Source organism: Vespa crabro, chromosome 18 (genome assembly GCF_910589235.1).
Source record: "Vespa crabro chromosome 18, iyVesCrab1.2, whole genome shotgun sequence".
Classification (NCBI taxonomy): Eukaryota; Metazoa; Arthropoda; class Insecta; order Hymenoptera; family Vespidae; genus Vespa; species Vespa crabro.
The window spans coordinates 2,806,079-2,815,952 of NC_060972.1; the positions used below are offsets into that span (position 1 = coordinate 2,806,079).

At 26.4% G+C, this 9,874-nt stretch overlaps 2 protein-coding genes across 4 annotated transcripts; one reads left to right on the plus strand and one right to left on the minus strand.

The window, feature by feature from the left end:
* The first annotated feature begins 48 nt into the window (after nucleotides 1-48).
* LOC124430387 (amyloid protein-binding protein 2) lies at nucleotides 49-5,757 on the plus strand. 3 transcript variants are annotated; one of them, XM_046976872.1, is made up of 9 exons: nucleotides 49-206; nucleotides 2,256-2,369; nucleotides 2,465-2,715; nucleotides 2,804-2,983; nucleotides 3,074-3,329; nucleotides 3,414-3,538; nucleotides 3,608-3,887; nucleotides 3,970-4,135; nucleotides 4,201-5,757. In XM_046976872.1, the coding sequence occupies exons 2-9, from the start codon at nucleotides 2,289-2,291 to the stop codon at nucleotides 4,437-4,439; spliced, it is 1,578 nt and encodes a 525-aa protein (XP_046832828.1). In that variant the 5' UTR covers nucleotides 49-206; nucleotides 2,256-2,288; the 3' UTR covers nucleotides 4,440-5,757. The 3 variants fall into 3 exon arrangements, with proteins under 3 accessions (XP_046832828.1, XP_046832826.1, XP_046832825.1); XM_046976870.1 differs by lacking the exon at nucleotides 49-206 and adding an exon at nucleotides 620-1,087; XM_046976869.1 differs by lacking the exon at nucleotides 49-206 and adding an exon at nucleotides 624-1,374.
* Nucleotides 5,758-6,367: 610 nt separating this feature from the next.
* LOC124430393 (26S proteasome regulatory subunit 8) lies at nucleotides 6,368-8,453 on the minus strand. Its single transcript, XM_046976887.1, has 6 exons — nucleotides 8,251-8,453; nucleotides 8,018-8,162; nucleotides 7,441-7,851; nucleotides 7,119-7,345; nucleotides 6,754-7,029; nucleotides 6,368-6,641 (listed from the first exon to the last, which is right to left on the minus strand). The coding sequence occupies exons 1-6, from the start codon at nucleotides 8,266-8,268 to the stop codon at nucleotides 6,501-6,503; spliced, it is 1,218 nt and encodes a 405-aa protein (XP_046832843.1). The 5' UTR covers nucleotides 8,269-8,453; the 3' UTR covers nucleotides 6,368-6,500.
* Nucleotides 8,454-9,874: the final 1,421 nt, after the last annotated feature.

Genomic DNA, 9,874 nt, shown 5'->3' on the forward strand with positions numbered 1-9,874 from the left:
GGAGCAAGGTGCATTCTTAAAAAAAAAAAAAAAACGAAAAGAAAAATGAATACGTAATAATACGTAATTAAATTCAATGCAATGACAATGTAATTATCATTAAATAGTGATTATACGAAGTACAATGCAAAAGTGCAATGATGTATTTAATTTAAACATAGATATTAGTGTTATTGAATATTATTACAAAACACAATTTCAAACAGGTAATGAAAATGATAATTTAATTATTGTTAGCCTTTAAATTAATCGAAATAATAATAACAATTTCGATATGATATTTACAAATATAACGTGTCTGTCGAATTCAATGTATTATTCGTACGATTATTACTATATTTAAAATGCCCTCCAAAAAGAAGAAGGAAAAAAAAAAAAGAAATTCAATTTTCTTAACAGATCGTTTATAATACAGACAGAAAAAAACAAAATTACCCTAGGAAAATCATTTCTATTTTCGAAAGAATAATAAATAGAAATTATTTCATCGATGCGATAGAAATCGAATCTAAAAAGAAAGAATGAAAAGTAGAAAAGAAAAAAGAAAAAAGAAAAAAAAGAGAGAGAGAAAGAGAGAGAGAGAGAGAGAGAGAAAGAGAGAGAGAGAGAGAGAGAGAGAGAGAGAGATAGATTTAGAACGCCATTCTCTTTTCCTAACCAATGAAAAGATAATAATCATAAAAGAGAAAAGAAAGAAAGAAAACAAATATTAAAAACGATTCGTATGTGAAATATTTGAATATAGTTTTTTCCTCTGATAAAAATATCTATCGATTGAAATATAAAATGAATAAATGAACGAAATACGCATATTCGTATGCATCTACGATGAAAACATGTATGAGAATTGTATTTGAGAGACAGAGTAGAGGGAAATAAAAAAAAGAAAGAAAAAGAAAAAGAGAGAGAGAGAGAGAGAGAGAGATAGAGAAAAAGAGAGAAAGACAGAAAGAGAGAAAAGAGAGAGAGAGAGAGAGAGAGAAAAAAAAGAGAGACGCGTTTAATGACGCACTCGTGTATTAAACGTCATCCGTGTACGGAGACGTTTTGTCGAGCTGTCAAATTTATTCACGACAGCGTGATTCTGGTTGGTCACAACATACGACATAGTATTTATCTTCTTTCCTATGCATTATTTTCTGGTAATCAAACGGATCACGCAACGTATAGTTCTATTGGTGGTATCGTCGAAGAGAGAGATACAAGTACAAAGGATAAGGTCCTGGGAAAATGGCCGAAGGACGGGAGGAACTAGTGCAATCGCCAAAAACACTTTATAAACTGAGCGTCTCCGCGATTGCAGACAGATTGCTCGCATTCAAAAAACATCTCGTATATTTACCTGAGAACGTCGTCTTCGATATTTATTATCAGGTTAAAAATTCGGCGATGAAAGAAGTTTTTCTCTCTTTTTTTTTTCTTTTCTTTTCTTTTCTTTTCTTTTCTTTTTTTTTTTTTTTTTATATATATGTTTATTTTTAATCGTATTTTCTTATTCATTCGCGTTACGTTATACATAAGTTATGAGAAAAGATCTTAAGATTCTTTATGTGTATATTAATTTTATAAACGAGGAATCAAGGAAACGTTTTATTTATAAAGTCTTTAATTAATGCGACATTAGATTGTAGAAAATTTTATCTTAGGCTTATTCGATTTTCCATCAATGTTATATTGTTACATTGGCGGAATGTTAAGGGCCAAGATTTAGGGAATAGGGAGAGAGGATTATTATTGAATTTCGAATAATAAATTATATACATTAATTGTCCATAAAAATATTGTTCTATGTGATGGGAAATAGAATAATGTCAATATTGTATTAATGATAGATATGTTGATACAAAAACATATTATGCGTTTTAAAGATCAATTTTAAGATATAGAATTATTGTTGAATACAGTAAATGTCTTTTTGTAATCAAATATTTGTACAAATTAGGTTATACCAATGTATATAATATGTATTTAGTTTTCTTTTTTTTTTTTCCCCTCAAAGATATGATAATACAATTGAAGACTATTTTTTGATTATGAATTACCTCAGATATGAAAATAAAATTTAGAAAAAATATTAATTATTTATTCGTCATTTGTGTGTGTGTGTATATATATATATATGTATGTGTATATATATATATGTATATACATATGCTTATATGTACATGATATATAATATGTATATATAGATAAATGACATGTGATATTTATGTAATAAAAATATTCACACAATTAGTAATTGTAACATCTTTTAGTTATATCAAGAAAGAAGACTATGTTTACTAGGAATGGAACTTGGAGACTTGGAAACATTTTCCAGGATGCTCAATGTCACAAATCGTCGTGTACATTTATTACAGAGCTTTCAGGTAAATTTTTGTAACGATCTCTGTTTTATTCGCCAACCTCTGATACATTATAATATAGTAATAATATTATTACAATAATATTTGATTCCTCTAAGGCCCTTATGGATCATGGGACAATGGTTGGAAAAGAGTTAGCGATCAGTTATGATCTATGCTGTATTCGTGTTAAAAAAATACTTGCGGATCATGATAAAGTAATAAATGTGGGCTTACGACTTGGCGAATTTCTTAGCGATGCTGGCTGGTATAAAGAAAGTGAACAGGTTTTATTAGCTTGTATGAGACTATCCTTTGTGGATGAGCGAACCCTTGAAAATTTATGTCGTACATTAAAATGTAGTTGCAAGTATGTTTCAACATTCATTTGTTCGATCCTTTCTATTGTAATATTCAAGAAATTATATAAAGAGTATGGTATATATTGTGATGTTTAGATTATTACGTGCACAAGCAGCATATTATACATTTCGTGGAGCAGCTGAAACGCACAAAATTGCTATGGATACAATACAACAACTAAGGTGTGCAGGATATACCAGCAATAATTATGCGGCATTATATGGAGAATTTAGTGTTCTTTTTTTTAATAGAAGTGAATATGATGAAGCATATAAGCAAGTATTTTGTATAATAACATTTTATAAAAACAATAGATTTTGTAAAATAGTTACTTTTATGATAAGATTTGATATATTATGCTTTAGATGGGGTATAGAAGCATTAAAACAATTAAATCCATCATTGCCACCACGGGTAATAATTGATGTTTTAAGGCAAGTAGCAAAATCATGTGTAGTAAAACGAGAATTTCGAAAAGCCGGTCTATTAATTAGACAAGCAGTTTATCTTGCAAGAGAAATTTTTGACACAGGTCATCCAAAATATAGTGATGTTTTAACAGATTATGGATTTTATCTATTAAATTACGATTGTATTGTGAATAGCGTGTCTGTTTATAAGGTAAATTATTTGAATGATATGATGTTCATTGTCTGTTAATATATCTATAGTGTTATATATAATAATATTTTTCTGAAATATTAGGCTGCATTAGACATTAAAAAAGCAATATTTGGAAAGACTAATCTCCATGTTGCATTAGCGCATGAAGATTTGGCATATGCTTTATACGTACGAGAATATAATTCGGGGAAATTTCAAGAAGCAAGGTAAAATTTGATATATTAAATTACCCAAAATAAAAATAAAACTACGTATGAATATTTTATTATGTACAGTGACCATGTTGACAAAGCTATAGATATAATGGAAAAACTTTTTGCTGGAGTTCATATTATGTTAGCAAGTGCGAAACGAGTAAAAGCATTAATACTTGAAGAAATAGCTTTAGATAATGCCCCAATGCCTTTGTCGGAGCAGACTTTATTACAAAAATCTGAATGTTTGCATTTATCTGCCTTAAAACTATCACAAACAACGTTCGGTGAAGTTAATGTTCAAACGGCAAAACATTATGGCAATTTGGGTCGTTTATATCAAAGTATGAGAAAGTTTGAGGTGCGCATATAATGCTAATATCATTTGATATAATTCAATAAATAAGAGTTATTATGAATTTTTTTTATATAATTATATTTAGGAAGCAGAAGCAATGCATTTAAAATCTATAAATATAAAGGAAAAATTATTAGGACCTGAGGATTATGAGGTTGGTTTAAGCGTGGGTCATTTGGCCTCATTATATAATTTCCAAATGAACCGATACAGAGATGCAGAAAAACTTTACTATCGCAGCATCGCAATTAGTAAGTTAAATTCTCTTTAGTGCGTCTTACAAATTCTTTATTAACACTGAAATTATTTTTCTTAGGTTTAAAATTATTTGGAGAAAGTTATAGTGGCTTGGAATATGATTATCGTGGACTTTTACACGTTTATACAAAATTAGATGAACGTGATAAAGTTTTAGAGTATACAGATATTTTTAATCATTGGAAAGAACTTAGAGATGAATATGCACAATTAGAAGATCAGCCTATTGATCTTGAAGAACGACCACAGCAAATTGAGGAAGTAATTAGAACGTTTTTTCTATGTGATACTATATAAAAAAAAATCATTTAATGTTGATTGAATTTTCATTAGTTTAATTATCACATGTTAATTTAATTGGTAAGAACCAACTTATTATGATGTAGATTCAAAAAAAAATTTTCAAAACTAGCAACTCGTAAGAATCTCCATTAAATAATTGTAACTCTATGTATAGATCAATGATCCACTTCTATTACTACAATTACACAAAGATTTGTTTTATTTTTTTAATATAGACATATAACAGAGCGATAAACTAGCATTTTTGTGAATTATTGAATGAATTATATATGTACTGCATCATACAGAAATATCCTTAATTGTTCGATTATCCGTTCTTGCACTTCTACACATCCTACTATTAACATAATTAGCCCTTAAATTTATAGGAGTTCCTGTTATTGATTTTAAACAAATATATTTGATTATAAGTGTAAACAATTTTTTTTTTTTTTTATTACAATTTATTGTTGACTTAAATAATTGGTGTATAAGATTTAAATTTATTCTAGAATAAATTTTTTAATTATAATGTTCATTATAATGTTTATAATGTTCATTAATGCAAGAATATATAATATAATTATATAGAATGTTAGAATGTAAACATTTTTAATCGTTATTAATAATAGAAAATAATAACATGCGTAAATAACAGATCTCTGTTATGTACAGTTGAGTTTAGTATAATTTGTACATATGTGATTGTGATATATATATATATTACAAGGTGTGTAAACGCCTTTTTTTATGTACTTGCTTTTACTTACTCCGCAAAAGATTTAAGTATTTACTTTAGAGAAATTATTTCTTGAAAAAATTTATATTTAATACTATTTGTCCTTGTTATAGTGAATCAAAAAATTATAATATTCCATATAGATAATTGTCACAATATTTACATGGGAGATTTTCTTTTAAACTTAAATAACATATTTGCAAGTTATCTTTTCTCTTGTGTGTTTTATTTTTAGAATGTAAAATGTGAAGTTATATATATATATATATACATATATACATGTATATATATATAGTACTTTATAAAAACTAATTATAAGTATCTTTGTTTAGCTTATAAATAAAAAAATATAGCGGAACCAAAATTTGATAACAATCATATTTACTGCTAAGAGAAAACACGCATATATATATATATATATATATATATATATATATATATATATATAATTATTTACAATTTTATCAAATTATATATAAGAAACAAAAAATATAAAACAAAAAAAGTGCACAGCTTAAGCTTTATATTAGGGGTTAAGTAAAAATAAGACAACTGTTACAGAGTACTTGAGTCAGATTATATTTTTACCAATAATTTTTTACGAAATTTTCATAATTCTATTCCTCAACCTTTTTAAAAATATATATATATATAAAAAGTTATATATATCATAAAACTCGTTTGGTCGTTTTATATAGTCTAAGCCATGTCATAAAATCGGTCAGATGAAATATATTTCAGTAATCAGAATAAATGAATAAGCAAATATATATGAGTAGATAATTGAAACGATGATCAGGATCATGCGAAAATATCTTTTATCCAGTGTCAAAGTATGAATAAATTGTAATTTCTCATCTTTTGTTCATACAAAAGAGATTTTATTGTTGTAAAAGTAATATTTTATATAAATTAGTTATATTGAATTTTAAGGGCTACTTTTTATTTCAAAATATTAATATACTTCATTTTTTAATATGATATAAAAACGTATAAACGTTTAAAAAAATTATTTTATTTCATTAATGTGCCAAGCCATAGTATATAAAAAATAATTTGACAAAAATTATATAGTGTAAATATTTTTGTGAGCCTGGTATTTTTGATTAATATTAGCTTGTTTAAATAAAAACAAATCACACTTTTATGTATATGTTAAGAATGCATAAATAAAAAAGTTATACAAATATTGAAAAAGTTATGATTTTGTTTTTATAGCTAACTGATTTTATTTCTCTACATACAGATTGATCAATATATATATATTAGAAACATTGTTATAAAAGTTGCAAATGTGGTAATAATTGATAGACAATCTGGTTGATTGTTTCAAATAATTATTTCCACAATTTTTTAATGGACATATTTTTCTCTGAATCCTTTTGCATAACTTTTGCGACAGCCATCTCGAAATCTTCTTGAGTTACATGAACTCGTCGTTCCCTAAGAGCGTACATGCCAGCTTCTGTACAAACACCCTGAATATATAAGCAATAGTTAATTATTTTTACACAATAAAGATGAAAAAAAAAAAAGAAGAAGAAAATAAAATAAAGATGAAATAAATATAAGATTAAATAAAATTTTTACTTTTACTTCAGCTCCTGATGCACCAGGCATAAGTTCAGCAATTTTTCTTAAATTTATACCTCGTGTTAAATTCATTTTTCTAGAATGAATTTTAAGAATATCAAGTCTGGCTTCTTCATTAGGAGGTGGAAATTCAATTTTACGATCTATACGGCCTGGTCGAAGTAAAGCAGGATCTAAAATGTCTATTCTATTAGTAGCCATAATAACTTTGATATTTTTTGTTGCTTCAAAACCATCTAGTTGATTAAGTAATTCTAACATGGTCCTTTGAACCTAAGAATGGCCAAATTGATTATACATTTAGTAATTTCTTAATGTGATTATAGAAAAATCTATGCATAAAGTTATAATAGTAAATATACCTCGCTATCACCACCAGATCCAGATTCAATACGAGAACTACCAATGGAATCAATTTCATCCATGAATATTATGGATGGTGCATGTTCTCTTGCCATTACAAACAATTCACGAACCATTCTTGATCCTTCACCAATAAACTTTTGTACTAATTCAGAACCAGATACACGAATAAATGTACATTCAGTATGATGTGCAACAGCTCTTGCTAACAAAGTTTTTCCTGTTCCTATTCGATGTTTATAGAATATATTGTTAATATATTTTATCTTCATATGGATTATTTTAATATTTTATTAAAATTAAATCTTGTTATATTTATACCTGGTGGACCATATAAAAGAACACCCTTTGGTTGAGCAATACCAAGTGCATCAAATAACTCTGGATGTTTAACAGGCAATTCAATTACCTCCTTGATTTCTTTAATTTGTTTATCTAAGCCTCCTACCATTTCATAAGTAGAATCTGGTACTTTTTCTACCATCATCAAGGAAACAAGAGGATCTACTTTGTTAGGTAAAATTTTATGTAGTGTGTAACTTTCATTGCGCAATGCTACTCTTGAATTTGGTGTTACATCATTAATATCAATATTTTTATCCAAATCTACTACAAATTTTCCTTCAGGATGAACCTTGACCAAAACTTTCTTTTTATCCATTGGTTTTACTACCTCTCCAACATAGGAACCTTGTTCTTGTAATAGCTGTAATTCTTCTCGTAACATACGCACTATGAAAGACCAAAAATGATAAGACTTCAAGAATGATTAAATATGTATATTAATTTTTGCTGTCAATTTAATTATTTTTTTTTTTTTTTTTATCAATTTTACTGACAATTCTCATATATTTTAATAAAGATTTGTATATAAACGGATACCATTTAAATAAATTACCTTTTGCATTTAATTCATTACGCTGTGCTTGTAATCTTCTTAAGTTCTGACTTTTCTCTGCTACTATAAGCTGCAATTCTTCGATCTTCGTTATATAGTATGGCTTAAAACCTTCTCCCTTTGCATTCTTCTCATCTACTTCCATCTAAATTATAATAAAAATTATAATGAAATAAGTTTGATTATTTTAAACCATATATAAAAAGCCATATATTAGGTTAAGCTGTATTTACCCTATTTGTTTGAGTCATTGTTGAGTTTTTATGTTATGCTCAATAATAATAATAAAATTCTATTATTTTATAATTCCATCTATTTATATAAATGAACGAAAACTATAAAAGTTTACTTATTCAATTCTTCATACGAAAGCAACTAAGAAATGCTTGTCACTTTGTCGCCATCTTAAAATTTTACTTGATGTAGATTGCCATAACCTTAGCGTCATTAACTGCTTTATAACTCTTTTGTTAAACGAAGCTGATTGGTTAATTCTTACAAGGAATATTCTATTTCGAAACAAATCTCGAATTGATCGTAGCGCCGCCTAGTATTACTTTTGTAAAGCTTTGTTATAGTTGGTGTGGCATGAAATAATACAAGCTACGTGATCATTATTCTTTAAAATGGGTACGTACAATTATTCTAAATAAATATATCTATGATTATTTATTTAATCAATTTTACAATATCATTATCATTATTAATTATATTTACATTTTTCTATAATCGTTTAAATTTATCTAATATTTATTTCTAAGGTAGATGAATAGATGATTTTTTTTTTTTATTTTTTTTATTTTATTATATCTGATTATTACTATTTATACAAATTCAAATATTATTTAGAATATATTTGGTTATATTAAAGCTTTTCACAAAATGTGAACTACAACTTCAATAGCGTTAGATGTTCTATTTCATAGATAATATGGGGTGATGAACAGCTTTAAGATTGATATATATATATATATATATATATATAGAAAGAAAGAGAGAGAGAGAGAAATATTTGTAACATTCAAAATCATTTTATCTTTATTTTTATTATAACATACAAGTATATAATTACAATAGTATTTATATAGAATTTTCGGGGGAAACAATATGTACAACAGAATACACCTATAATGTAAACTTTTATGCGCATGTTGTTGTTTGCGTGCGCTCGCGCTTATATATATGTGAAAGAGTTTATTTAAATGTATAAAAATAAAAGTTCATTAATAAAAGAGGTACGAGTATCGCGGTTTCCATCCCGTTACGTTTTGACAAACATGTCTCTCCTAATTTCTATTACCCGGAAAAATCGGGTTAATTTTTTTTGCTTTTCTTTTCTTTATTTTTCTCTTTTTTTTTCTTCTCTTTTTTTTTTTTTTTTTTTTTTTTTTTTTTTTTTTTTTTTTTTTTTTTTTTTAATATGAACTTAATCTCTATACGCATTTTTCTTTTCTCTTGCTAATAATGAAAATGTATTTGTTAGATTAGATTATGACTCATCGTAAGTTATGTTCGAGCTTTCTGTTTCTTTTTTTTTTCTTTTCTGTTTTTAACGAAATTTATGATTTCGGTAAAAAAAAAAAATTGGAGATATGAAATATGAAAATCAATTTCTGGGAGTGCACCTAATGTAATAATTAATCGTACAATCTGTTTACGTTCAAGCATTTTTAAAATTCAAATATCAATAATATTTTTATATATAATAATTGTTTCAACACAATTATTCAAGCTTTTGTATGTTTGTATATATTGATCGTATACCAGTCTAAAATTATTAAAAAGGAACGAAACTCATGGCTATGTCGTTATCGACATCTCATTTCATTATTTTTAATTTCATTAAGTCAAAATGTG

Coding starts and splice junctions, on each gene's coding strand:
- LOC124430393 (XM_046976887.1), bottom strand. Junction 7,852..8,017: donor TAATGAATTAAATGCAAAAG/GTAATTTATTTA, acceptor GGTCTTTCATAG/TGCGTATGTTACGAGAAGAA. Junction 7,030..7,118: donor GATCTGGTGGTGATAGCGAG/GTATATTTACTA, acceptor GGCCATTCTTAG/GTTCAAAGGACCATGTTAGA.
- LOC124430387 (XM_046976869.1), top strand. CDS start 1,231: ATGGCCGAAGGACGGGAGGAACTAGTGCAATCGCCAAAAACACTTTAT. Junction 2,716..2,803: donor ACATTAAAATGTAGTTGCAA/GTATGTTTCAAC, acceptor TGTGATGTTTAG/ATTATTACGTGCACAAGCAG. Junction 2,984..3,073: donor GAATATGATGAAGCATATAA/GCAAGTATTTTG, acceptor ATTATGCTTTAG/ATGGGGTATAGAAGCATTAA.